General features: G+C 61.8%; 2 protein-coding genes across 2 annotated transcripts in view; one reads left to right on the plus strand and one right to left on the minus strand.

The window, feature by feature from the left end:
- Positions 1-687: 687 nt before the first annotated feature.
- Positions 688-22,507, plus strand: Zdhhc3 (zinc finger DHHC-type palmitoyltransferase 3). The gene is made up of 6 exons (XM_048334462.1): positions 688-794; positions 11,499-11,621; positions 12,511-12,607; positions 13,039-13,120; positions 15,899-16,029; positions 22,064-22,507. Exons 2-6 carry the CDS (start codon positions 11,518-11,520, stop codon positions 22,505-22,507), a joined length of 858 nt encoding a protein of 285 aa, XP_048190419.1. The 5' UTR covers positions 688-794; positions 11,499-11,517.
- Positions 22,508-23,261: 754 nt separating this feature from the next.
- Positions 23,262-27,309, minus strand: part of LOC125342339 (protein-glutamine gamma-glutamyltransferase 4-like) — a 4,353-nt gene continuing 305 nt past the window's right edge. The window contains 13 exon segments of the mRNA XM_048334463.1: positions 23,262-23,385; positions 23,388-23,440; positions 24,369-24,493; positions 24,597-24,644; positions 24,647-24,768; positions 25,002-25,068; positions 25,188-25,355; positions 25,405-25,463; positions 25,557-25,808; positions 25,901-26,004; positions 26,394-26,532; positions 26,606-26,780; positions 26,996-27,103. Coding sequence (XP_048190420.1) covers positions 23,303-23,385; positions 23,388-23,440; positions 24,369-24,493; positions 24,597-24,644; positions 24,647-24,768; positions 25,002-25,068; positions 25,188-25,355; positions 25,405-25,463; positions 25,557-25,808; positions 25,901-26,004; positions 26,394-26,532; positions 26,606-26,780; positions 26,996-27,103 — 1,503 coding nt within the window. The 3' untranslated portion in view covers positions 23,262-23,302.

The raw sequence follows: 27,309 nt of genomic DNA on the forward strand, positions 1-27,309 counted from the left end.
TTTTGCTCAATGCTAGTGTCCTTACCACTTGAGCCACAGCTCTACTTCTGGCTTTTACTTTATTGGAGATAAGAGTCTCACAGACTTTCCCTGCGATCTTCAGATCTCAGCATCTTGACTAGCTGGGATGACAGGTGTGAGCCACTGGCATCCGGCTGCTGTCACATTTGAACTAGTAACTGAGGAGATCTAGTTGCGGTCCTGCCCACAGTTGCCGGGTCTGCGGCTCTCCTCCAATTGACCCTGAGCAGGGCATGGGCCTTCACTGCCTGTCCTGGAAAGCCAGGACCAGGAGGCCATCTTCACAAAGACCAAACCCATTCACGAGAGCGGGGGAGACCCTCGAGCTCGCGAGCGAACAAGACGTTAGCGTTATTTCTCGTACCTGTGGCTCGCTTGGGGACAGGTCTGCTCACGTGGCGGCAGCATCATGGCATCTGTGGGTCCCTTCTTCTTGCAGATGCCAGTATGGACAGAATAGCTTATGATGCTTACCCCCGCCCACCACTTCAGAGACATTGAGCGGAAACCAGAGTACCTCCAGCCGGAGAAGTGCATCCCACCTCCCTACCCCGGTCCCGCGGGAACCATGTGGTTTATCCGAGACGGCTGTGGCATCGCCTGTGCCATTGTCACCTGGTTTCTGGTCCTCTACGCGGAGTTTGTGGTCCTCTTTGTCATGCTCATTCCAGCGGGAGACTACGCGTACAGCATCATCAATGGAATCGTGTTCAACCTACTGGCCTTCCTGGCCCTGGCCTCCCACTGCCGGGCCATGCTGACGGACCCCGTGAGTATGTCATTTTTCCTCCGGCCCCAAAGCATGGCCACCGCCTGCATGCTCCCCTCCCCAGGCCCTAGGAGTGGGGCGCACAGACGGCCTGCCTTGGTAGAGTTCTGTGGGACTTTGGCTGAATGGCACACTGTTCCGTCTGTCAGTGTGATTTGGTTCTGATGTACTAGAACAATACAGTCTAGCCAGGCACCTTGTGGCACATACCTGTAGTCTTAGCTCCTTGGGAGGCTGAGATCTAAGGATCCGGGTTTGAAGCTGGACCCAGGCGGGAAAGTCTGTGAGCCTCTTCTCACTCATTAACCAGCAAAATGAATCCCGAAGTGGAGGCATGGTTCAAGTGGTAAGCGTGCCAGCTTTGAGTGGAGAAAGCTAATAAGCCAGAACATAGAGGCCATGGGCTGGGAAGGTGGCTTAGTGGTAGAGCGCTTGCCTAGCACGCATGAAGCCCTGGGTTCCATTCCTCAGTACCGCATACATGGAAAAAGCCACAAGTGGCACTGTGGCTCAAGTAGTAGAGCGCTAGCCTTGAGCATAAAGATGCTCAGGGACAGACAGTGCCCAGGCCCTGAGTTCAAGCCCTGGGACTGGCACAAAAAGTTAAACCAAACCAAAAAAAAAAAAGGTGCCTCTCGATGAATATCTGTGGGCATAGCAGTGATCTGCTGTACGACTTTGCTAAATATACCAAGCTGCATGAGTTTACCATTAAGCAGATTTCTCTTTTTTTGCACCCAAGTATTAAATCATCCTCCCTGTTCATTATCTTGGTACAAGAAGAGCCAGAGAGTAGTTATTTGATAAAGACTCCCCGTGGTGTAATTGTTTCACAGCTGGTTGTGTGTGTTTAAATTAAGAAAGGGAAAGCACGGGCTAATGGCATAGGCCCGGGCCACCCATATTCTGTTTCTGTGAGCCCCAAAAAAGCATGATAGAGATGGAGTCCTGAGCCGGCTTCCTTCTCCCCAGGGCTTCCGTTTCCTGCTGGCTCAGGTGCTGTGCTGTCCACCCATCCCGTGGGAAAGCATTTGTCCTTGCTCACTTGCATGTTAGCAAGCCTCAGGGAGACTCCGTACACACTAGCCCAGTGTGAGTACTGCTCTTAAGGTTACCGGACAGTTGTCATCTGACGGAAGGGACACAGTCGAGTACACTCAGTGCCCCCAAACATAAGGGTATGAAGGTTTTCCCACAGCTAGCAGCTTGGTCAGGCTGAGAAGTTGAGGGTTTAATATTTTGTTTTTTGGTCAGTCATAGGGCTTGAACTGAAGGCCTGGGCACCATCTCTGAGCTCTTTTTGCTCAAGGCTAGCCCTCTACCACTTTAAGCCACAGCTCCACTTCCAATTTTTGGGTTGTTTTTGTTTGTTTGTTTGTTTGTTTTTGTTTTTTTTCTTGGCAGTTGTGGGATTTGAACTTGGCCTGGGCACTGTCCCGAAGCTTTTCCACTGAAGGCTAGCACTCCACCACTTTGAGCCACAGTGCCACTTCCAGTTTTCTGGTGGCTAACTGGGGATAAGAATCTCACAGACTTTCCCGCCCAGGCTGGCTTTGAACTACAGTCTCCTCAGATCTCAGCCTCCTCCCGTAGCTAGGATGACAGGCCTGAGCCACTGGCACCTAGCTAGGGGTTTATTCTCCACACGGTTTTGTCACTGATTCCCTTGCTATTAGGAATATAGGAATAAAGACATTCTTTTGCTCCGTTTCCTGAGCTGCCTGCCAAGCCCCAAGGTGTCACTCTGTGTTCACGGTGCCCTCTGTCTAAGGACAGGCGGGCACAGCCCCGTGTGACATAGGCCGTGGCAGAAAGAAGCACGGCCCTGTGGTGGAAGAGCAGGGGAGGAGACACGAGCTAGTCTCTGGAGCAGGGCAGGGAGGGAAGAGGCAGAGGGAAGAGGCAGCCGGGCATCAGGAGTGGGGCTCCTCCATGCATGCAGGAACTGTCTGGAATGGTGGGCCCTCCTCCGTCTCGAACTAAGGGGTGGTGGTGGACGCCAGAGATGAAGAGAAAAGGGCACCGCAGGGCGCCGATGGATGGAGTGAAACCAACAGCCAAGCTTACCCAGGGCCCGCGCTGGGCAAGGTGTCTTACTGAGCCAGGAGCGAGGCGGACATACCTCCCAGCCCTCTTGGTTGGTTGGTTGGTTGTGGGGCTTGAACTCAGGTCTGGGCACCGTCCCCAAGCCTCTTGGTGCTCCGTGCTAGCGCTATACCGCTTGAGCCACAGCACCACTTCCCGTTTTCGAGTGAGTCATCGGAGATACGAGTCTCAGGGGGACTTTTCTGCCCAGGCTGGGTTTGAACCGTAGTCCTCAGATCTCATCCTCCTGAGTAGCTAGGATGACGGGTCACCGTCATCCTAGCTCCCAGCCTTCCCAGCCCTCTTGACACTCACCTCCTAGTGGAAGGCCAAGCAGTTTTGATGGAGCCAATAGTAACCCCTTTGGGCCACTACTTTAAAAGATAATAAAATACAATTTAAAAGCCAAGCGAATGGAGGTGATTTCAGAAAGCAGCCGGTTCTGTGAAGGCAGGAAAATAGAATGGCTGATGTGGTGTTTGATGTGGCGGTGACCTAAAAAGGGAGCAGGGAAACTCCCTTAGAAAGATGAAGGTAATGCGAGAAAGCCTTGCCATGGAAACGCTATTTGAGCTGACCTGAATGACAGACAGCAAGTGTCCCGGGCCAGGCAAACGAAGACTGGAAGAAAGACAGATCCTTCTAGACTCCAGAGAGAGTAGGTGCAAGGGTTGGAGCAGGCCAGGCGCGTCCAAGAAACTGGACAGACGCCCAAGAGACTAAAGTGGAGCGAGGCAGAGGGGCCAGAAGACCTAGAGAGGGCTGTGTTTTTAGTGATTGGCATTGTGATTGCAAGTGGAGGTTCAGGGTAGGACAGAAATGGGGGTTAGAGGTTGTACCCTCTGCCCCAAAATTTGGGGTAATTGAGTTGGGAGCCGGGCTCCGAGCATTGGGACACTTGTGTCACTCGTGAATCATCAGGCCTGAGAACTGGCACGGAGGTGAATCAGAGAACATCAAGAGTCTCCATTGAAGCCAGGTGTGGGTGGCTCACACCTTTCATCGTAGCTACTCAGGAGGCTGAGATCTGAGGATCGTGGTTCAAAGCCAGCCCGAGCAGAAAAGTGCCCCTGAGACTCTTATCTCCAATGAACCACTCAAAAACCGGAAGTGGCGCTGTGGCTCAAAGTTTTAGAGCCTTGAGCACAAAAGTTCAGGGACAGCGCCTAAAGCCCTGAGTTCAAGTCCCAGGACTGGCTCAAAAAAAAGGGGGGGGTGGGGGGAAGGCAGCACTTCATAGGATGTCCTGTAGATGAGCCCCGATCTGCACCTCCCATCCCCCCCCCACACCTGGCACCTCATGCGAAACCCAGCATGTAAAACAGCAGCACCAAGCCTGCACAGGTGGGAGACTGCAGGGCAGGCTGCAGCACCCCCGGCTTCAGAGGGGCTGAGAGCTCGGGTCAGAACGAAGACCCATTGGGGTCTCTTTGTTAATACATCACAGGAAGTTTCTTCCTAGTAAGGGGTGGGGGCGGGGGGGGTCACTGAAGAGTCTAGAGTTTCCTAATAGGGTTGCAATGTCTTGTATCAATAATTCTAGCTGGGTACCCATGGCTCACACCTGTCATCCTAGCTACTCAGGAGGCTGAGATCTGAAGATCACAGTTCAAAGCCAGCCCGGGCAGGGAAGTCTGTGAGACACTTACCTCCAATTAACTACCAAGAAAATAAAAAAAAAGGAAAAGCAAAAGCAAAATGTGGATCTGTGGCTCAAGTGGTAGAATGCTAGCTTTGAGCAAAGAAGTTCAAGGGTGAGCATGGGGGTCCTGAATTCAAGCCCAATGACCTATGCAAAAAAAGATACCTAGCCAGACAGGCTAGCACATGCTTCGATCCCAGCATCCAGCAGCTGGGGCAGGAGCCTCAGATCCATCCGCCTAGGCTATCCTGACACCCTGTCTCAACAAAAAAGAAAAAAAGAAAAACATTTCCATGTTGCTCACAGTTTTTCAGAACTTATATTGGGACGCTATGAACAATATATGTAGCATGTAACAATTTGCACTACTAGTTGAGAGGGAAAGAACTCATAGGTGGTCTCCCACCTAACAGTTACTATGCCACCTCTAGTTTGTTTCGTGTTTTTTGTTTGTTTGTTTGTTTGTTTAATTTGGTGCCAGTTCTGGGGCTTGAACTTAGGGCCCTGAGCGCTGGGCCTGAACATTTGTGCTCAGAGCCAGCACTTTGTCACTTTGATCTGCAGCTCCATTTCCAGTTTGGGGGGGGGTGTTTTTGGGTGGGTTTTTGTTGTTGTTGTTCTTTTTTTTTGGGAGGTTCATTGGAGATAAGCATCTCGTGGGCTTTCCTACCACTGCTGGCTTTGAACCACGATCTTCAGATCTCAGCCTCCGAGAGGAGCTACAAGTACAGATGTGAACCCTGCTCTGCTACCAGCCTTGACTTTTTTTTTTTTTTTAAATCGTAGCCAACCCCCCAGCATTCATTCATTCCAGTGCAGGGGTACTTGAGTCCCCTCAACTTGAGCAGACAGGGGCAGGGGGAAATGACTCACCACTTGTTAGCGAGACCCCTCCAAGGTGAAGTTCCACTTGAGACACGGAGTGGGGACAGGACAAGTTGGTCTGAGTGGCCTGGGAGGGGTGAACGGGTCGGGTCACGCGGCGTTTGGTCACCTGCTGTCCCCTCTGGCCACTCAGAGACGCGTTCTGGGAACCCTGCAGAAATGTAGAGGTCTGAAGAGGCACCCCTTGAAGATGGGGTGCGCCTCGGAGCCCCCCACCCCCACTCTCCCCGCCTTTTCCCCACTTCTCCACCCTTGCTTTTCTAGTTCCAAATACAGACCAGCTTTGCATCCTGTGAGTCCTTCCTCAGGAAAAGCTAGATCTGGGGCAATGTCTCCCAGAAGAAGCTTGGAGCTGAGAGTCAACTCATTAGTTAGCATCCCAGCTGCCAAGAAGCTCAAAGCCAAGTCTTGCACAATCATAGCAATTGCATAAACCTTTCTTCTTCTTCTTCTTCTTCTTTTTTTTTTTTCTGGTCCTGGAACTTGAAGGCAGAGTCCTGGGTACTATCCCTGAACTTCTTTCGGTCAAGGCTGATGCTCTACCACTCGAGCCACAGATCTACTTCCAGCCTTTTTGGTAATTGACTGGAGATAAGAATTTCAGGCACCAAGTGGCTCAGGCCTGTCGTCCTGGCTACTCAGGAGGCTGAGATCTGAGGATCTCGGTTCAAAGCCAGCCCAGACGGGAAAGTCCATGAGACTCTCTCAGTTCCAATGAACCACCAGAAAACCAGAAGTGCCACTGTGGCTCAAAGTGGTAGAGCCCTAGCCTTAAGCAAAAGGCATTCAAGGTCTACGCCCTAGCCCTGAGTTCAAGCCTGATTACTGACAAACCAAACCAAAAAAGTCTCCAGATCTTTCCTGCCCAGGCTGGCTTTGAACTGCGATCCTCAGATCTCAGCCTCCTGGGTAACTAGGATGACAGGGTGAGCCGCCAGCGCCTGGCTTTAAAACTGCTTATTTTTGCCCTTCTTCTCCTTGGACGTGCTCATCTGTTAAATGTCATGCATGATTTCAAAGCTGAGCTTTGAGAAAGGTGGAAGATAAATCTGTTCCATTTCCACACATTGTTCAAGTAAGGAAAACTCATCTGCCGGTCCCTGCCTGGCTCAAGGTCCCACCTCCCTGCAAACCCGCTCCACCTCCCTGCAAACCCGCTCCGCGACTGCGTCAGACTACGGCAGGCCGGTGGGCAGGTGTTTCCTGGGAAGAATCACAAGGCAGTGTAATGCCGGCTGTTGGGAAGACGGAGGAGTGGCCCTTGGGCGCCCCCTGCAGCTGGCCAGGTGTTGGTGCACCTAGAGAATGGCCAGGCCCACCTGACCCAGGGCGGCCCAGGAGCCCTATCAGGGAACTTGCCCTCCGGGCTCTGTGTGCTCCCTCTGCCCAACAGCTCCTCAGCTGCCACAGCTAAATTTAGTGCTGGTCCCCCGGCTCGAACTCGGGGCCTGGGCGCTGTCCCTGAGCCCTTCAGCTCAAGGCTAGGGCTCTACCACGTGGAGCCACAGCGCCGCTTCCGGTTTCCCGGTGGTTCATTGGAGATCAATCAGGTAGGAGAGTCTCCTGGACAGGCTTGCTCCAGAGAGAGGAAGCGATACCTTGGGGGATCACCTACCTCCTACCTGCTTACCAAGAAGACGCCTGGCCGTGGGCACAGGCCAGCGGGCCGGTCACCTCCTGGTGCTTAACCAGAGAAAGCCGGGAGAGGGCGCGTTCATGCCCAGACCAGCAAGTGCGCACAGGCCTGGCCCCTGAAGTGTCAGCGCTTTTTGATGTCGGGGTAAATGATGGCCGCGGTGAGGCCTTGAAATCACCGATGGTTCTTTCTTTTTATAAACTTAACCTTTTCTCTTGTTGGCCTGCACCTGCCGGCATTGCTTCCCATTGTGTCTTGTTTACCCTTGACACTTACTGCTCGAGGCCTTATTATCCCAGGCTGTGCGCATCTTACTATTAGTACAGCATTAATATCGTCATTGTGAATAAAATGACGCGTTAGCATCAAGACAGTAAAAAAAAGCAAAGACCCGCCATGCGCTGGTGACTCGCTTCTGTCATCCTAGCCACTCAGGAAGCCGAGACCTGAGGATCGCTGCTTGAAGCACCATCCGGGCCAGAAAGTCCACGAGACTCTTTATCTCTCGGAGCTGTGGCTCAAGCAATAGCCTTGACGGGAAAAAAAAAAAAAACAACCCCCCTCCTCCCGGAACAGCATTGAGGCCCTGAGTTCAAGCCCGAGGACCAGCAAAAAGAAAAGTCACTTAGGTAGCGATCCACTGAAATATGGCTGGCTTCTGATAGGGGCATGAGTTCAAAGCCTGGATGGCCTGGATCTTGGCGAAGTTGTTTCGCTCGTCTTGCTTTCTTTTTTTTTTTTTGGCCAGTCCCTGGGCCTTGGACTCAGGGCCTGAGCACTGTCCCTGGCTTCTTCCCGCTCAAGGCTAGCACTCCGCCACTTGAGCCGCTTCTGGCCGTTTTCTGTATATGTGGTGCTGGGGAATCGAACCTAGGGCCTCGTGTATCCGAGGCAGGCACTCTTGCCACTAGGCTATCTCCCCAGCCCCTCGTCTTGCTTTCTTTACCTCCTCTGTAAAATGAGGAATAGCATAGCCGCAGTCTCGGGAGTTTATGGTCAGAGTTCACTGACAGAATGCTTTTTGTCACTGACAGAATGCTTTCTGTCACCACGCCTTTGGAACTGTGCCTGGTATATGAACGCTCAATAAATGTCTGGTGTAGGTTATTATTCCGCTGGGTTTATTGAATGTAGGCTTCGTGCCAGGCCCTGGGCGATTTGCTGGCCTTAACAAGTCGGAAAGACATTGTCTGTGTCCCTCGGAAACTGACAGTGGTGTAGGAGGCCTGCTGTGTAATGACACGATGTGTTAGAATACAAATACATGCTGTGGGAGCACAAAGGCTGGCTGGTGGGTTGGGGGGTGGCCTGGCGCCATCTGGAAGAGGCAGAAGAGGGGGAGCGCCCGCGGTTTTGGAGGCCTTTGGAGTGGGGCGGATAGGTAGTGCTAAAGCCTGAGCACAGCGCCTTTGCCACAACCCAAGGACATGCCAAGCGACGGTGGAGTTCACCCGGGGGCCGGCTCACCTTTTTGAACGTTTTTACCCTGGAAAAAGCGTGGGGGAGAGAGGACAGAGGTGGGGTGCGGAATACAAGGGAGACACACCGTAGGCCGGAGATTCTCTTTAGTAGTTTGGGGGCGATGCTGACGCGGAGCAAGGGGTGTGAGGGTGTGGGGAAGGGCGTGGATGGGCTTCGAGTGGTGCCCGGTGGACGGAGGCTGGCAGGATGGCCGCGGTGGGCGGGTGGGGCCCCCGCAGGAGAAGAGTGAAGGATGAGGACTGGACCAGGGCCATCAGAGAAAGGATGCCGCCATTGGGCTATGTACTCAGGGCTTTACTTCCTTGTTTCAGTGTCCTCTATGCACAAACCAGGTAGCAATCTGAAAAAAAAAAAAAAAACCCAAACAAATGGTGAACGAGTAGATACTACTTTGGGAATCAGAATGGGGGACGTCGGTGCATTTGAAGGGACGCGCAGTTTGTGGGAACTCGCTGCGCGGGCTAGGGTTTCTCAGTACCTCGCACGAAACCCGCGGGACAAGGAGCTCACAGATCCAAGTCCAGGCAGGCGAGCGTGTTCCTGGAGAGGGGGAGGAAGGGCTGGGAGACATGGACATTTGAGACCGCATTGGGGCCGGGGGGGGGGGGGGGGGAAGGGGGGCGCTTGGCCCAGGGGGTTTCCGTTGGCTCTGAGACGTGGGCTCAGGTGGCTGGGCAGGTGGAGTCTTGTCTGGGTGGGAATGAGCCATCTGGGAGACTTATGCAAATGAACCAGCCAGGCACACTTTGGGGACACCCGAGTTGTTAAGGGACAGCCGCCCTTCGTGGCCCAAATAACAGGGGATCATGAGAATAACCACAGGAGGGCCTTGATTGGCCGCACAGAGGGATTTCCTGTAAGGAGCGATCTCCTGAGCTTTGTATGGCAAATTCTGGTTGCTGGAATCTTCTTCAACAACAAGGCCTAGGCTGGGGCTTAGTGGTAGAGTGTTTGTCTAGCATGCCTGCAGCCATTGGTTCGATTCCTCAGCACTACATACACTGAAAAAGCCCGAAGTGGCGCTGTGGCTCAAGTGGCAGAGTGCTAGCCTTGAGCAAAAGAAGCTCAGGGACAGTGCCCAGGCCCTGAGTTCAAACCCCAGGACTGGCAAAAAAAATAAAGAGGCTTAGCCGGGGCTGGGTGGCTCACACCTGTCATCCTAGCTACTCAGGAGGCTAAGATCACGGTTTGAAGCCAGCTGGAGCTGTTACCTCCCAAGGAACCACCAGAAAACTGGGAAGTGGAGCTGTGGCTAGCCTTGAGCAGAAAGAGCTCAGGGACAGCCCCCAGGCCCTTGAGTTGGAGCCCCACAACCAATAACAACAGCAACAGCAAACTGGCTGGGAGCCCAGGCAGCAAGCAGCTGGGTTTCTCGTTCAGGAAATCTCCGTCAGCCCTGTGGCTTTATCTCCTCTGGGAAAAGTTGTTCTTTTCTACTTTTGCTCTTGTATGTACAGCTACAGTGACTTCAGTTGTGTTTCTGTGCCTTTAGGATCCACAAAAGGTCACAGGCCAACCCTGCTGGACTTCATGAGACCCTGGGCTCTGCCTGTCCCCAGGAAGCCCTGCAGGGCCCTGGCCTTGGCTCCCCCCTCATCCCGGGAGGTCGTGATGACTCAAGATGAGGCTGGAATAGCACTCTTGATTACAAACGCCGGGATAGTTTGCTACATTCCCACTCGGGGAGGCTCCTTTTGAACAGTTATATTTTGCTCTGTGTGTGTGTGTGTGTGTGTGTGTGTGTGTGTGTGTGTTTAATTAGTTCTTTTTTCTCCTTATTGCAAAATCCACATGATCATAATTGGAAAATTTAAGGAAGATTGCCAAGGCTGAGGAGCTGGCTCAGCGGTAGAATGCTTGCCTACCCTAAACAAGGTCTGGTTCTATTGCAGCACAGAAAGGCAGTACGAGAGGGAGGGAGGAAGGGAAAGAAAGAAGGGAGAGAGAGAAGGAGAAGGGCAGGCGGGCAGGTGTCAATGGCTGTTCATGAGATCTGAGGATTCGGGTTCGAGGCCGCTTTGGGGAAGAAAAGTCTGTGAGACTCATATCCACTAAAGTATCGAAAAAGGCTAGAAGGGGAGCTGTGGCTCAGGTGGTAAAGTGTTAGCCTCAATCGAAACTGTTAGATTGTTAGTTCAAGCCCTGGGACCAGCACCAAAACAAGTTAAAAGATTTCAGATCTCAGCCTCCTGAGTAGCTAGGAATACAGGCATGAGCCACCATACCTAGCATGATCCTTGAAGTGTGTGTGTGTGTGTGTGTGTGTGTGGTGTGTGTGTGTCTGTCTGTCTGTCTGTCGGTCTGTCTGTCTGTCGGTCTGTCTGTTGGTCCTGGGTTTGAACTCAGGACCTGGGAGGCCATCCCTGAGCATTTTTGCTCAAGGCCAGCACTCTTACCACTTGAGCCACAGCTCTACTTCTGACTTTTTGTAGTTAATTGGACATAAGAGTCTCTGGAACTTTTCCTGCCTGGGCTGGCTTCAAACCATGTTCTTCATACCTCAGCCTCCTGAGGAGCTAGGATGACAGGCGTGAGCCACCTGTACCCAGCAGAGAAGCAGAACTTTTCAGACAGACCGGCCGGGGCAGGAAAGCCCTTCGATCCTCAGACAGGTGTGAGCCACCAGTGCCCAGCTGCACCAGAGTCAAGAAGTAATCTGCCAAACGCTGGTGGCTCACGCCTGTCATCCTAGCTACTCAGGAGACCTCAGGATCAGAGTTCGAAACCAACCGGGGCAGGAAACTCCAATCTAAACCACCCCCAAAGCGGAAGTGGCGCTGTGGCTCGAGTGTGGTAGAGCATTGGGCCTTGAGCACAGAGAGGCTCAGGGACAGTGCGCAGGCCCTGCGTGCTGGGGGAAAGTAAAGAAACAAAAGCATTCCCCCGTATTGACGTGGGGGGTGGGTGGCTCTGTCCTGTGGAGTTGTGACAGCTGCCCACTGCCAGCCCAAGCCTGATGCCTTCCCTCCTCCTCACAGGGGGCCGTGCCCAAAGGAAATGCCACTAAAGAGTTCATCGAGAGTTACAGCTGAAGCCCGGCAGGTGGTCTACAAGTGTCCCAAATGCTGCAGCATCAAGCCGGACCGAGCCCACCACTGCAGGTACCCCCGTCTCCCCAGCACTGAAAAGGGCAGTGGCGGAGGGGACCGCCTCGTTTTCCTTCTCCCTCGTGGGTGATAGCGCTGCGAAGTCGGGTGCCGGTGCCCTCACACCTGTCACCCAGAAAGAAGCCACTCGGGAGGCTGAGGTCTGAAGAGGGCGGTTCAAACCCATCCCCAGGCTAGAAAGTCCATGAGACACCCAGCTCCAGTGAATCACCAAAAAGCTTCTCTTCCCTCGGCCCTCCCCCCTCCCTCCCCCAGGGTGACCCGGGAGGTTTTCTGAGCGCTAGTAAACAAAGGAGCCGCTGCTTCCAGGTGAACCCCAGGGAAGGATGCCTAGGACTCCCATGCTCCTCCCTCTGCTCCCTCGTGATAGGGTGTGTGCGTCCGTGTCCCAGGCCATCTGGGGGGACCTGCAGTTTGGGTAAAGCAGAGTCCCGTGTCCCTTCTCTCCCCGCCGCCCCCCCCCCCCCCCAGCACACGACACAGTTGGGGTTTGTCGATGGCTGGCTGAGCACAGAGGCTGCCACCTGGCCCTCAACAAAATCGATGCTGGGTCCGGTTGGTGTTGCTGTCCCGCTCTTCCTCCCCTAGCGCTCAACCACGTGTGCCGTAGCTCCAGCCACTTCCAGCCTCTGCTGATTCCCTGGGAATAAAGAGTCTCATGGAGTTTCCTAACCGGGCTGGCTCGAACCGCCATCTGCGATGGGTCTCAGCCTCCCGAGTAGCTAGGATGACAGGCGTGAGCCACCGGCGCCTGGCTCCGGGCCGCACATACCCAGCCCGAGCCCCTCACCGTGCCCCCAGGAAGCCACTCCTGAGGGGTGGAGCTGGGGAGCCCCAACACAGCGGGGACACCCCCTAAAAGGTCTGCCTTGTGTGTTGGCAGTGTGTGTAAGCGGTGCATTCGCAAGATGGACCACCACTGTCCGTGGGTGAACAACTGCGTCGGGGAGAACAACCAGAAATACTTCGTCCTGTTTACAGTGAGTCGGGGCGTCCGGCGGCCGGGTGGGCCCTCGGGGTGCCACGGGGCGCCGGGCTCCCCCCGCGGGCTCCGCGGCTGCGCACAACGCCCATCCCGCCTCTGCTTGAGCACGTAGAAGAAGTTGGTTTCGGGAGGGACTAGCAAGAAGCAAAGGGCCGTTGGGGGCCTTCACCCCGTGTAGCCGCCATAGCTAAAGAAAGGGCAAGCGCTGGCGTCCCCCTCCAGGGGCCGAGGCCCCAAGGATTTCACAGTGAGGAGAAGCAGCAAGCCGCGCCCCGCAGCCCGGCAGCGCAGGTCATGCCTGTAGCCCAGGCTGTGTGTGTGTGTCCCAGCTGCACACCCTTGAGGGGTTGGGGAGTCTCCGATGCCAACCAGACGCCCCCCCGCCCCCCATGCTGGCCTCTCATCCTGCGCTCTTTCCTCTTTCAGATGTACATAGCTCTCATTTCCTTGCACGCCCTCATCATGGTGGGATTCCACTTCCTGCACTGCTTCGAAGAAGACTGGACAAGTGAGTGTGCGCGCCGGGGGTGGGGGTGTAACACTCCCTGCAGCAGGGCAGGGGCAGGCGCGGGGGGCGGGGGGCTCCTACCCCTTCCTGGTGCCAGGGTCCACCCTCGTTTTATTAGATATCCTCCAAGCCTACGGACGGGACGGGAAAGGAAGCGCAGAGGCCCGAGTCTCTCTTCATGACAAATGCCAACACAAACAAATGCAAACAACACACATCACTTACAGGCAGTTCCACAGGTTAAGTCGCGAGCCCTCCCCCACCAGGAGAGCACAGAGGCCAGGCCCCACGTGGGTGAGGGAGCCTCGTTCCTGAGCCTTCACTTATGTACTTGTTGTTTGCCTTTTTGTCCGTTGTGGAGCTTGAACTCAGGGCCTGGGCGCTGTCCCTCAGCTCTTCAGCTCAAGGCTGGCGCTTGAGCCACGGCGCCACTTCCGGTTTTCTGGTGGTTCCTTGAGATATGAGGCTCGAGGACTAATCTGTCCAATTTTTTTAAAAAGTAGACTACCTATAGGTGTGGCCTTGACAACTGTTTTTTGGTGCCAGTCCTGGGTCTTGAACTCGGGGCCTGGGCGCTGTCCCCAAGCTTCTTTTTACTCACGGCTAGCACTCTGCCACTTGAGCCACAGCGCCACTTCTTTCTTCTTCTGTATATCTGGTGCTGAGGAATGGAACCCAGGGCTTCATGTGGATGAGGCGAGCCCTCTACCACTAGGCCGCATTCCCAGCCCCCCATGTTTTATGTATTTAATGTGTGTATTACTGGGGTTTGGATCTCAGCGCCTTGAGCTCACCTAAGTGGACACTCCATCGCTTGAGCCACATCCCCAGCTTCCATTTTCAGATAGGGTCTCCAGTTTTTTGCCAGGGCCGGCTTCTACCATGTTCCTCTTACCTCGTGTCTCCCATGTGGCTTATGAATTGAGATGGAGTCTCATTAATTCTCCCCCCTACCCCCAAGGCTAGCCCCAAACCCTACCTCTTTCCATCTCCACCTCTTCAAGTAGCCGGGGTTACCTTTACCAGCCACCTTACTGGCTCCACCAATCCATACTGTTCCCCAGTACACCCACTGCCTAGATTCTTCAGCCGGTGAGGACTGGTCTGCACTGCAGCCGTGAACAAAACCAAGGACCCCGCTGGGTTACAGCACCCGGTAATCTCAGGAGGCTGAGAATCTGAGGATCCTGGTTCAAGCCAGCCCAGGCAGGAAAGTTTGTGAGCCTCTGATCTCCAAGGAACCACCAAGAAACCGGAAGTGACGCTGTGGCTCAAGGGGTAGAGCGCCGGCCTTGAGCTCAGGGACAGCGCCCAGACCCCCAGTTCAGGACCCAGCACCAGCATGGAGAGGCAGGCAGGCAGGCAGGGGGAGCAGAGTGCTGAGTTTGGACTCAGAGCCGACTTTCTCCCCCCCCCCCCCCCCCCCCCCCCCCCCCGACCTTTTCCTTTGGCCACCGACCAGGGCCGGGTCGGCATCCGCTGTGCCTGAGGCTGCCCGGGGTCGCCCCGTCGGTCCCCAGGGCAGGGAGGCAGGAAGAGCAGGGGTGCGGAGGGGCTCCTCCCCCGGAGGCCTGCAGAGGGGCAGGCGTGTCTCGTGGGTGCTCCCCCCCACGGCGGGGGAGGGGGGGCAGATCCAGCAGCGCAGGCCCAGAGGGGGCCTCACGGGGCCTCCTGCACCCTCAGAACCAGTGCAGCCGGGCCCTGCCCTGCAGGATCCATACAAAGCAGGCCCTGGCGGGCTGCAGGCGGGGTGGGGGGGCGGCGGCGGTGAGGGGCCACCCCCTCGATGGCCCCTCGCCGCCCTTCACCTGCCCTGCTGCTCCCCTTGTGAGCTCAGCTCGGACAAGGTGATCCAACCCAGCACGCAGCGTGCCCGGCCGGGGGCGGCGTGGGGCTGCACCGCGCAGGCGCGTGCCCGTCCAGAGGCATGGGGTGCCCCGCGCAGGCGCATGCCCGTCTGGCTGCATGGGCTGCACTGCGCAGGCGCGTGCCCATCCGGCGGCATGGGCTGCACCGCGCAGGCGCGTGCCCGTGCCCGTCCAGAGGCATGGGGTGCCCCGCGCAGGCGCATGCCCGTCTGGCTGCATGGGCTGCATCGCGCAGGCGCGTGCCCGTCCGGCGGCGGCGTGGGGGCTGCACCGCGCAGGCGCGTGCCCGTCTGGCGGCATGGGCTGCACCGCGCAGGCGCGTGCCCATCCGGTGGCATGGGCTGCACCGCGCAGGCGCGTGCCCGTCCGGCGCGGCGTGGGGGCTGCACCGCGCAGGCGCATGCCCGTCTGGCGGCATGGGCTGCACCGCGCAGGCGCGTGCCCATCCGGTGGCATGGGCTGCACCGCGCAGGCGCATGCCCGTCTGGCGGCATGGGCTGCACCGCGCAGGCGCGTGCCCGTCCAGAGGCATGGGGTGCCCCGCGCAGGCGCATGCCCGTCTGGCTGCATGGGCTGCATCGCGCAGGCGCGTGCCCGTCCGGCGGCGGCGTGGGGGCTGCACCGCGCAGGCGCGTGCCCGTCAGGCTGCGGCGTGGGCTGCACCGCGCAGGCGCGTGCCCGTCCGGCGGCGGCGTGGGGTGCCCGCGCAGGCGCGTGCCCATCCGGCGGCATGGGCTGCACCGCGCAGGCGCATGCCCGTCTGGCGGCATGGGCTGCACCGCGCAGGCGCGTGCCCATCCGGCGGCATGGGCTGCACCGCGCAGGCGCGTGCCCGTCCGGCGGCGGCGTGGGGTGCCCCGCGCCGGCGCAGGCCCTCGGCCCTGAGCCCCCCGCGCCCCTTGTGTTTCAGAATGCAGCTCCTTCTCGCCGCCCACCACGGTCATCCTGCTCATCCTGCTGTGCTTCGAGGCCCTGCTCTTCCTCATCTTCACGTCGGTCATGTTCGGGACGCAGGTGCACTCCATCTGCACGGACGAGACGGTAAGCGCGCCCGCCGCCCGCCCCGCCGGCGGAGGCGGGTTTGGGGGTCACGCTGGGAACGGGCCCCGGCGGGGGCGATGTCGGGGCGATGCGCCCCGGCCTGGCACCCGGGTCCCCCGCGCTCGGCCTGGCCCCTGCCGTCAGAAACCTGTGCGGTGACGGAGGTGGCAATTCCCGCCCCCCTTTGGGATTTTTGGGGTCCAGGAAGCAGGAGCAGCGCTTTGCCCCCCTTGTGTGAAGAGCAGGGCTTGGGGGGGGCGCAGCCCCCTCTACTGCAGTCCACACCGTCCTTTGATCTCAGGGCAGGGGGGAGCCCCCCCAGTGGATCGGAGGGTTGGGGTACCCCCAGCAGCTCTTGGTCGTCTATAAGAAAGCATAGCGATCCTAAAGCGTTATTGTAAAAAATAAAATAAAATAACAGAAATCAGCTGCGGGGGAACCATTTTCCCTGCAAAAAAAAAACAGCCCTGCCGCACCCAAAGGTGACGCCCGCCAGGCCTCGGGTGACTTTCGGGGGGGCCGCGAGGAGAACTGGCCGCCTCCGCCTGTGACCGACGGCCGTTCCTAGAGGGAGGGAGGGAGGGCGGGCGGGAGGGCGCGAGGCCGGGCCTGGGGGCCCCCGGGGAGGAGACTGAGCCGGCGGGGCTGGGGGAGGGGAGCATAGCCCCGGTTCAGGGGCGGCGGCCCGGGCGCCCCCCCTTGGGAGCTCTGGGTACCACCGAGGCAGCACGGCCGGCCCGCCCGCTAACCTGTACTAACCCCTCTTCCTTCCTCCTGCGTGGGGCCCTCTGCCCTCCCCACGGCCTCTCGCTCCTCTCTACGCTCTCTGTGTACGTCTCGCCGGCCTGGCAGGGCAGGTTGCGGCCTGGACCCCCCCCTCCCCCGGCCCACCCCACCCCCTCCCCCAGGCTGGTGAGACACGGCCAGAGCAGTCATTTGATTGTTTTTCTTTTTGACTGCCAAGTGGGCATGGCAGCCCTCAGACATGAGTTTCCCCCGAACCCAAGTTCATAGCTGCCGCGTGGTGTGGGAGCTTCCGGCTCCAAGCCTTCATTCAGGCCCCCCGGCCAGGCCCTGGCCCAGGTCGCGCACCCACTCGAGCCAGGTTCCCGCAGAACCCGGCCGCTGAGACACAGGACGGGCGGCCCCTCTGATAGACGTAGCCTTTATTGCTTCAAAAAAAAAAAAACAACAACAACGAAGCCCCATTGTCCCGATGCATTTGCTACGCTCGATTGGTAGGAAATTAGCCTGTTGCTTCTGATGTGTATTGGCGAATTTTAATCGTGTTGGTGGTACGTTCAGGTGGATGTTTAAAAACAACACTACATAATACAAAGAATAATAATAAAACATAAGCGTTAGCTGGGTGCCAGTGTCTTGTCACCCAAGCTACTCAGGAGGCTGAGGTCTGAGGATCGTGGTTCAAAGCCAGCCCCAGGAAAGGAAAGTTCGTGAGACTCTTTAATTCTCTAACTAACCACACACACACACACAAAAAAAAAACAAATTAAAAAACAAACAAACCTAGAAATGGTGCTGTGGCTCAAAGTGGTAGAGCAGGAAACCCAGGGCGCGCGAGCCCGCGCACGCCCGCCCCACGCACGACCCCAGCCGCGGCGCGCTTAACTCAAAGTCTGATTGTTCTCGTTTCCAGGGCATAGAACAATTGAAAAAGGAAGAGAGAAGATGGGCTAAAAAAACCAAGTGGATGAACATGAAAGCCGTGTTCGGCCACCCCTTCTCTCTGGGCTGGGCCAGCCCCTTTGCCACACCAGACCAGGGGAAGGCAGACCCCTACCAGTACGTGGTCTGAAGGGGACCCCCCACCACCAGCATTGCCACCTCCCGCCACCAACCGCCAGTGCCGTGGCTCAGGAATGTGCTAGATGGAGAAAAGCAAAACACAACTCCTCTTTTAAAGAAAGAAAGGAAAAAAAAAAAAAAAGATTCTTTTAAATGGTTCGAGTAAAATGGCCGAGCATTGCAGAGAAAGCAAAGCAACACACCCGCACACGTCCCCCTGTTTTATTTTTCAACCAGTCATCTTTTCGGTTTATTTTATTTTACTTTTGGATGACCGGAAGCTGCACCCCCGCCCCCCCCCCCCTTTTTTTAACGAATCACTCCTCTGGCCTCCTGACTGTCCTCTCTGCTCTCTGCTCTGGACTAACGTGGCGGGTGCGGCCCCGTGGGCCGGGCCACCCCACGCCTCTCTACTAATCCGGGGGGGGGGGGCCCCCCGATGTGGCCGGTCGCCAGTGGGAAAGCCAGGAGGGGCCCGGGAGGCCACTGAGTGTGGGGGGGGGGCCGCCACCCCCACCCCGCCGCCCACGGGAACCGGACACCCCCGGAGACCACAGCCCGACCGAGGGCCGCCGCGAGGGGGAGGCCGTGGCCGTGGGGGGGGGGGGGAGACAGAGACAGACGCGGGCTGGGAAGGTGATGTCGCCGTCGTCGCCGTCGTCGCCGGTCTTTCTCCTTCCTCGGTCCCCCGGTGCAGAATGCCTTACGCAACCCAAAGAGGGGGGAGGGGGAGGGGGCGCACGAGCTCCCGCCCCCCCCTCCCGCCCTCGCCCCCCCTCGCCAGGCGCCCGCCCGCCCCGTCCTCGCCGTCCGCACACGGACTCGCTCTTGTGCTGGGGGTGGCGTGGGGGCGGGGAGCACCCTAAAAACCCGCCAAGACCCGCCCTCGCGCCCCCCCCCCCACGGATTTCTTTTTTCCTCCTTTTTTTAAGCGATTGCCACAAGCCCTCGTTTCGCAGCCGTGGCGCGGGGGGGGGGGGGGGGGCGGGCGGGGGGGGAGGGGGTCGGAGGACGCTGGCGCGCATGCGCGTGCGGCCTCTCCCACGCGGAAACAAGGCAATAAAGTTTTTCCCACACTTGCTGCGTGCGACTTGGCTGCCTGCGCGGGGCGGGGGGGGGGGGAGCGGCGGAGCGCGGGCGGGGTGCGGACGCGGCGGGGGGGGGGGGCGCCGTGCCTCCTGCAGTCAGAATCGGCACAGCCCGCTCAGCAGGCTGTGAGATCCGTGTGGACTGCGGTTCGAAGCCAGCCCCGGCCAGACAGCTCGAGAGACGCATGCGCAACTTGCACCGGAAGCCGTGAGCGGGATCTAAGGAACAGCCCCCGGGTTGGGAGCTCAAGCCCCCCCCCTCCTCCGGTACTACCGCGCACGCGCACGTCATGGGAGAGAAGGGGAGGAAGACCTGGCCTGAGCAAGGCCGCCGGCCTCGGCACCCAGAAACCCCGAGGAGGAGAAGCGATGCCCGCGCGGAGCCAAGTCCCCTCCCCCGAAGCAGGCCGCCGCCCATCCTCAGCCCAGCCCAACCGGAGGGGCTTATGTTCCAGAACAATCTGCACCTGCTTGTGGAGCCTTGGAGGTCCTGGTCTGCCGGGGGCAGGAAGCCTCATGCCTCGGCCCCGCCCGCCGGCCTCCCCGTCGGCCAATCAGAGCCCTCCTGGTGTGCGTCTTCACGCCTGCGGCCCCGCCCACCTGCCTCCGGCCGGCCAATCAGAGCCCCTCCTGGTGTGCGTCTTCATGCCTCGGCCCACCCACCCGCCTCCATCTGGCCAATCAGAGCCCTCCTGGTGTGTGTCCTCCTGCCGGCCAATCAGAACCCTCCTGGTGTGCGTCCTCAGGCCTGCGGCCCCGCCTCCCTGCCTCCGTCCGGCCAATCAGAGCCCACCTGGTGCCCCTCCTCGGCCCGGGCCTCGAGCGAGCCCGCGGGTGTGACCCTTTGGGGCTGGCCAAAGCCAAACATCCGAAGCTCACCGGAGCCGGGCGCGGGGGCCAGGGAACCCCGGGATGGGACTGTGGAGCTCTACGGCCGGCTTCCGGCAGCTCAGCCGCGGGGGCGCGGGTCCCCGGGCCTGCCTTTGCTTCCTTGCGCCCCTGGGCCTTGAGAAACCCCGTCGCGAGCCGGGCGCAGCCGCACATCACTGTAGCCCCCAACCCGAGGCACGGAGTTCACTGCCGGGGTTGGAGTGTGCAGCCAGCCCTGGACGAGGCCTGATGGTGAGCGCCCCAAATGGCTTTCACAGAAACCGGGGGGGGGGGGGGGGAAGGAAACGGAGATCTGAGGGTCAGGGTTCAAAGCCAGCCCTGGGCAGGTGTATGTGTGGGGAATCTCAAGACTCCTCTCCAATGCACCGGCCCTTCCGCCCCCCGCCCCCCCCCAATGGTGGCTTGAATGAGAAAGCTAAAGGACCACGCTCAGGCCTTGAGTTCAAGCCCCAGGACTGGAAACAAAACACAACACGGCTGGAGGGGCTTGGGGAGGGAGTGACCTGTGGTGGAACCCGGGGGGGGGGGGAGGGGGAAGGGGCCCGGCCTCAGTTTACAGCGGCTGCGTGGTTTGGGAAAGCAGCTACTTCATCTCAGTCAACACTTAAGAAAACCTTTTAGTGGGGCTGTGAACGTGGCCTGGTCGTTGAGTGCTCGCCTCGCACGCACGAAGCCCTGGGTTCGATTCCTCAGCACCACATACACAGACGAAGCCAGAAGGGGCGCTGCGGCTCACGTGGCAGAGTGCTCGCCCTGAGCAAAAAGAAGCTCAGGGACAGTGCTCAGGCCCTGAGTTCAAGACCCAGAACGGGCCAAAAAAAAAACCCAAAACTATTAATATCACTTTCATTGCTGCATAGTGTTCCGATGTACAGTGGTATTTCTTTTTAAATTATACTCATCGTAGTTATTTTGTTATTGTACATTTTGGTTCCTTCCAGCTTTTCATTGTAATCTGGTGTTCAGGTTTGTATGGTATAGCTGCTCCTCATGTCTTAGATTACTGGTGTGTGTGTGTGTGTGTGTGTGTGGAGATAAGAGCCTCGGTGGGTTTTCCTGCCCCAGGGGCTGGCTTTGAACCGTGATCCTCAGCTCTCGGCCTCCTGAGCGGCTAGGATGACAGGAGTGTGCGCTTCCAGGGCCCGGCTGGGTTGTTCCTTTGTCTTTTACCTTTTCCTCGTGCAGTCCCTCCTGGAGCCTGTGGCCGAGGCGCGTGGCTCGTGCGGTAAAGCGCCAGAGCCGTGGGATTGCTCCCCCTCGCTCCCCCAAAGCGCTTGTCCCTTGCTGGGTCGTCCCCCCCCCCTCCGTCCGTCCGTCCGTCCGGTCTCCCCTCCCCCGCCTCGCCTGTGAAAGTTCTCCCAGGCCTTGGACATCCGTGCTCCCTTCGACTTTCCCACGGGGGGCTCAATTTGCATAACTCCACCCATTCGGAAGCAGAGGATTCTGGGGCATTGCGTGCATGTGGCCTGTCCAGCCGTGGTGACGCTTCGGGGCGCCGGGAGCGGGGGACCCCGTGGGTGCGCGGCAGGCGTCTTCCTGGCGGCTGAGTTTGCGGCAGTGCCCTGGGGTGGGCATGGCCGTGAAGTGGGGGGGGCACATGCCTGCCCCCCTCCCGCAAGGCTTCTTCCACGCTGTCCCTGTGTTTCTGCCGGCTACATTGCTGGGGGACCTGTCATCCCAGCTGGGGGGAGTTGCGGGGGAGCCAGACTGCGTGCCTGTTTTCCATTCTGCACCATGAGAACGTGGTGCTGCTTGCGTGTGTGAACGGCAGGTTGCTGGTCCTGAACCCCGTGGCTGTGTGTGTCTGTCCATGTCGAGTGGTGGCTGGGCGAGGCGCATGCGCAGCCCCTGATCCCCGTGGCTGTGTGTGTCCGTGTCGGAGTGGTGGCTGGGCGAGGCGCATGCGCAGCCCCTGAACCCCGTGGCTGTGTGTGTCTGTCCGTGGTGGAGTGGTGGCTGGGCGAGGCGCATGCGCAGCCCATGAACCCCGTGGCCCCCGTGGCTGTGTGTGTCCGTGGTGGAGTGGTGGCTGGGCGAGGCGCATGCGCAGCCCATGAACCCCGTGGCCCCCGTGGCTGTGTGTGTGTCCGTGGTGGAGTGGTGGCTGGGCGAGGCGCATGCGCAGCCCCGCGCCGTGGCCTGTGTCCCTGCTTCTGCATGGCCTCCAGTGCCCCGGGTCGCGCGCGGCAGTTGTGGGACTCGGGCCGGCCCTCGCTGAGCCCCTGTTCCGTGTCCCCCACCCCTCGCAGGGCATCGAGCGGCTGAAACGCAAGAACCGACCGCGCGAGGCCAAGGGCAGCTGGAAGTCGGTGAAGGAGGCCTTCGGGGGCGCCCCGTCGCTCGGCTGGCTCAGCCCCTTCTCGGGCCCGTGCCGGCCCCCGCCGCCCCCCGCGCCAGGACCTGATCCGCCAGCTGTCCTCGCTGTCCGACCTGGACCTGGAGCACGCGCTGCCCGCCCCGCCGCCGTCCTCCCCGTCCTCCTCCTCCCCGTCCTCGGCGGACGCCGCCCGGGACCAGGACTCGGCCGAGGTGATGGACGAGTAGCCCGCCCCGCGCGGCCCGCCCCGGTGGGGGCGCCCCGGGGTGTCCCGCCCCAGAGTTTTGGTAAAAATCGACCTTGCCCTCGGCCTCGCCGCCCGGCTTCCCTCTGCGGGCCTCCACTTCCGGTCTCCGGGGACCCCGGCCGGAAGTGACGTCCTGCCTCCAGCGGGAGGAAGGCGGGGCGGGGAGGGGGGGTCCCCGCGGCCCTCGCTCGCCCCCAGGGGCCTCGAAGCCCTCCTCCTGGAGGAAGAGCGCCTCCCAGAGGAGAAGGGGGCGCCGGCCACCGCGCTCGTGGAGTCGGGGCGGCAGGAAGACCCCCGCGGCCCTCGCCCCGCGCCCCACGCCGCGCCCCGACCCCCGCTTCCCAGCTCAGGCCTTTGGTTTGCGTCACCCGGGGCTGGGACTCGGGGCCGGGCGCCGCTCCACCCGGGCCGCCGCGCCACTTCCGGCGTGCTGCTGGTTCGTGGGAGTCTCGCGGACGTCCCTGCCCAGGCTGGCCTCGAACCTGCGCCGTCTTCAGATCTCAGGGCCACCGGCGGCCGCGCGGCTCGGGTCCCCCCTCCCCCACCCCGGTGCCAGAGGGGGCGCCGAGCCCGAGCCCGCCCGGCGGCAATAAAGAGCCCGAGGCCGCCGAGCTGAGTGTGGTGAAGCGGTTTAATTAGAAGCGGGTCGGCGTGCGGGTCTCTGGTGGGCGGGGAGGGGCCGAGCCCCCGGGGGACGTGGGGGGGTGGGGGGTGGGGGGAGGCGGCCTGCCCAGCGGCTAAGCGGGGGCCCCGCCCCGGGCCTCCTTCCTCTCCACCGAGCCGTGTCCGGTGGGGAAGCCGGGGACCCCGCCCCGCCCCCCGCCGCGGTGACGTGGGGTCACGTGGGGAGGGGCGGGGCGCCGGCCTGCGTGCACGCGGAGCCAATCAGGGCCCGGGGCGCGGCGTGGCGGGGGCCGGGCGGCCCTAGGCGATGAGCGCCACCTTCTCGGCCTGCACCTCCTTCACCTCCCGCGACCAGAACTTGAAGATGAACCTCCGCGCCCCGGACGCACGGGCACGCAGTGGATCTGCAGCTCCAGGGCGTGGCCGGGCGGCAGCGTCCTGGAACGGCCCAGCGGTGGGGGGGGTGGGGGGTGCTCAGCCGTGGACGGGGGTGGGGTGCTCAGCCGTGGACGGGGGGTGGGGGTGGGGTGCTCAGCCGTGGCCGGGGGTGGGGTGGGGTGGGGTGCTCAGCCGTGGCCGGGGGTGGGGTGGGGTGCTCAGCCGTGGCCCGGGGGTGGGGGATGGGGTGCTCAGCCGTGGCCGGGGGTGGGGTGGGGTGCTCAGCCGTGGCCGGGGGTGGGGGATGGGGTGCTCAGCCGTGGACGGGGTGGGGTGGGGTGCTCAGCCGTGGACGGGGTGGGGTGGGGTGCTCAGCCGTGGACGGGGGTGGGGTGGGGTGGCTCAGCCGTGGACGGGGGTGGGGTGGGGTGCTCAGCCGTGGACGGGGTGGGGTGGGGTGCTCAGCCGTGGAGGGGGGGTGGGGGTGGGGTGCTCAGCCGTGGACGGGGGTGGGGTGGGGGTGCTCAGCCGTGGACGGGGGTATGGGGGTGCTCAGCCGTGGACGGGGGGGATGGGGGTGCTCAGCCGTGGACGGGGGTGGGGTGCTCAGCCGTGGACTGGGGGCGTGGGGTGCTCAGCCGTGGCCGGGGGTGGGGTGGGGTGCTCAGCCGTGGCCGGGGGTGGGGTGGGGTGTTCAGCCGTGGCCGGGGGTGGGGTGGGGGTGCTCAGCCGTGGCCGGGGGTGGGGTGGGTGCTCAGCCGTGGAGGGGGGGTGGGGTGGGGTGCTCAGCCGTGGCCGGGGGTGGGGTTGGGGTGCTCAGCCGTGGCCGGGGTGGGGTGGGGTGCTCAGCCGTGGAGGGGGGGGTGGGGTGGGGTGCTCAGCCGTGGCCGGGGGTGGGGTGGGGTGCTCAGCCGTGGCCGGGGGTGGGGTGGGGTGCTCAGCCGTGGCCGGGTGGGGGGCGGCGCGCTGACGCTCACCCCTTGTCCACGGTCTGCGTGAGGCGATGCCCAGGCTCTCGAGGGAGAAGCAGGCGGCGGTGAGCGGGATGGGCAGCACGTTGCGGAAGCGGCACACGCACGTCATCTCCTCGCCCACCTTCCCCACGTCCGGCATCTGCGGGGGGGGCGGGGGGTGTGGGTGTGGACGCGGGGCGGGCAGCGCGGGCCGAGGGGCGCGCGTCCCCCCCCCCCCCCCCGTCCCGCCGCCGCCCGCTCACCTCCACGGCGAAGCCCGGGTAGAAGAAGGAGAGCGTGGCCCTCGGTGCCCCGCGATCTCCTCCGACTCCACGTCCTGCGCCAGCACCCACACCTTCACCACCACCTCGTCCTCCACCAGCCCCAGCTTGGGCAGGTAGGCGTCGGCGGGCACCGAGAACGCCACCTCGGCCTCTGCGCGGGGGGGGGGGGGGGAAAGGCGTGTGAGCGCGCGTGGGGGTCCTGCGCCGCGCCCCCCCCCCCCGCGCACGCGCACGCCCCCCCCCGCGCCCCCCCCCGCGCACGCGCACGCACCCCCGCGCCCCCCCCCGCGCACGCGCACGCACCCCCGCGCCGCGCACCCCCCGCCGCGCACCGCGCACGCACCCCCGCCCCGCGCCCCCCCCCCCCCGCGCACGCGCACGCACCCGGGCCGCGCAGCGTCTCCTCGCGCTCCACCTCGGCCAGCGCGGCCACGCTGCGGCCCGTGTAGGTCTGCAGGTCCAGCGAGGCCGAGACGCGCACAGCCGCCGCGCCCCCCCTCCGCGCACGCGCCCCCCCCCCCCCGCGCACGCGCACGCACCCGGGCCGCGCAGCGTCTCCTCGCGCTCCACCTCGGCCAGCGCGGCCACGCTGCGGCCCGTGTAGGTCTGCAGGTCCAGCGAGGCCGAGACGCGCACGCGCCGCGCCTCGCCGCCGCCCGCCGCCGCCAGCAGCACCGTGAGCGCCAGCGGCCGGCCCAGCTCCACCGCGTCCTCGCGCACCGCCAGCCCCGCCGGCGCCTGCCGCGCGCCCGCCCGCCGCCCGCCGCGCCGCCACCGGCGCCGGCGCCCGGGACAGCTGCAGCAGCGAGTAGGCGTGCTCCATGGCCTGGCGCTCCTCCACCGAGCCTGCGCGGGCGGGCGGGAGGGCGGGCGGGGCGGTGGGTTCGAGGCCGCCCGGGCCGCCCCGTGTCCCCCCCCCCGCCCCGCCCCGGCGCGCACCTTCGGGGAACTTGTACTGGTAGGTGACGTCGTGGCGGCGGTCCTGGCCCACCGCCTTGGTGCTGATGGTCTTGCCGATGCTGTCCGTCTCCACGGCGATGAGGCTGTACACGTCCTCGCCGCCCGCGCTGCGCAGCAGCCACACCAGCCGGTCGCCGTTCACCTCCGTGAACACGAACTTGGTGTCGAAGCCCAGGAACAGGTTGCCGCTGCGGATGGCGGCGTGCGGGGACGGCCCGCAGCGGAAGATGCCTGCGGGGGGGGGGTGGGGGGGTGGAGACGGCGTCCGGGCCCCGGGGGGGCCCCCCCATCCCCGGCCCCCCGGCCCCGGGCCGCGCGCTCACCTTGGCTGACCTCCTGCGGCGTGCTGTCCAGCGCCTGCCAGCCGTCGTTGCCCTGCGGCAGATCCGGCCGCCTCATCCACGCGTCCGTCCACACGTGGAAGTTCCTGCGGGCCCCCCCCCCCCCGCACGGGGTTGGACGGGAGGGCCTTTCCACGGGAGCCCCACGGGGGACTCCCAGGAGCCCGGACCGCCCCGCCGAGTAGGACCCACTGAACCCATGCGGAGCCGCCGGCGGGCGCGGGCCTTTTTCCGGGCAGTAGACTGCCCCATGTGGATGCGGGTTCTGCAGCTGCCCAGTCTTGGAACCCTGATGGTGTCTGGCTTGTGTGGGGGGGGGTGTTTCGTGGGGGGGGGGGGCGCTCCTAGGGCTCCAGCTCGGGTCCTGCGCTGTCCCGGGCTGTGTCGCTCAAAGCGAGCGCCCAGGCCCCGAGTTCAAGTCCCAGGACGGACCCCCACTCGGCGGGAGGGAGGCCCGGGGCGGGCCGGCGCCTACCACACGGAGTCCTTGGTGAGGTGCGGGATGATCTTGCCGGTGGAGTTGAGGTACACGTCCACGGTCAGGTCCTTCTCCGTGTCGTGGGCCGACTGGAAGGTGGTCACGCTGCGGGCGGGGATGCCCAGCGCCCTGAGCGCTGCAGGGGCGGGGCGGGGTGAGCGCCGGGCCGTGGGCGGCCCCCCTTCCCCCCCCCCCCGCGCCCGCCTTACCCGTGGTGAGGATGCCCGCGAACACCCAGCACTGGCCGAAGCAGACGGGCTGGTGCGTGTCGTGGAACTGCTGCAGGATGGCCACGCTGCCCGACCAGCGTTTGGGCGACGTGCCGCCCGAGTAGTTCCCCGACCAGTTCCCCGTGAGCACGCCGTTCGCGTTCGCCGAGCTCATCTGGGGGGGGGGGACACGGGGTGTCAGCCGCACCCGCGGCCAGGCCCGCGCCCCCCGCGCCCCCCACACCCGCCACCGGCTGGCCCCTCCGCCCCTCAGCCCGCCGGGGTGGGTTGGACCTGTTACACTGGCCGTGCCCCCCTCCCCTCCCCCCCCGTGTTTCATGGGGTGCCGTCGTCAGTGGCGTGGAGCCTGCCCAGGCCCCCGACACTCACCATGGCGCACATGGCGCGGGCCACCAAGGCCGGGTCCCGCATCTCCAGGGTCTTGAGGTAGCTCTGGCCCAGCAGGTACACCACGCAGCTCAGGATGTGCTTCTCAAACTAGTTTGGAGGAGGGGGGGACTTACCAGGCGCCACCCCATGTGCAGTGCACCCACTGGGGGGGGAGGGAAGGGGGGAAGGGCGGGAGGGAGGTGGATAGAGGGCAGGAGGGCCGGCTGGAGGAAGGAAGGGTGGATGGGGAGGATGGAGGAAGGAAAGGGGGGGTGGATGAGGGTGGAGATGACAGAGAGAGGGGAGGAGGACAG

This window comes from Perognathus longimembris, chromosome 26 (assembly GCF_023159225.1).
Source record: "Perognathus longimembris pacificus isolate PPM17 chromosome 26, ASM2315922v1, whole genome shotgun sequence".
Lineage (NCBI taxonomy): Eukaryota > Metazoa > Chordata > Mammalia > Rodentia > Heteromyidae > Perognathus > Perognathus longimembris.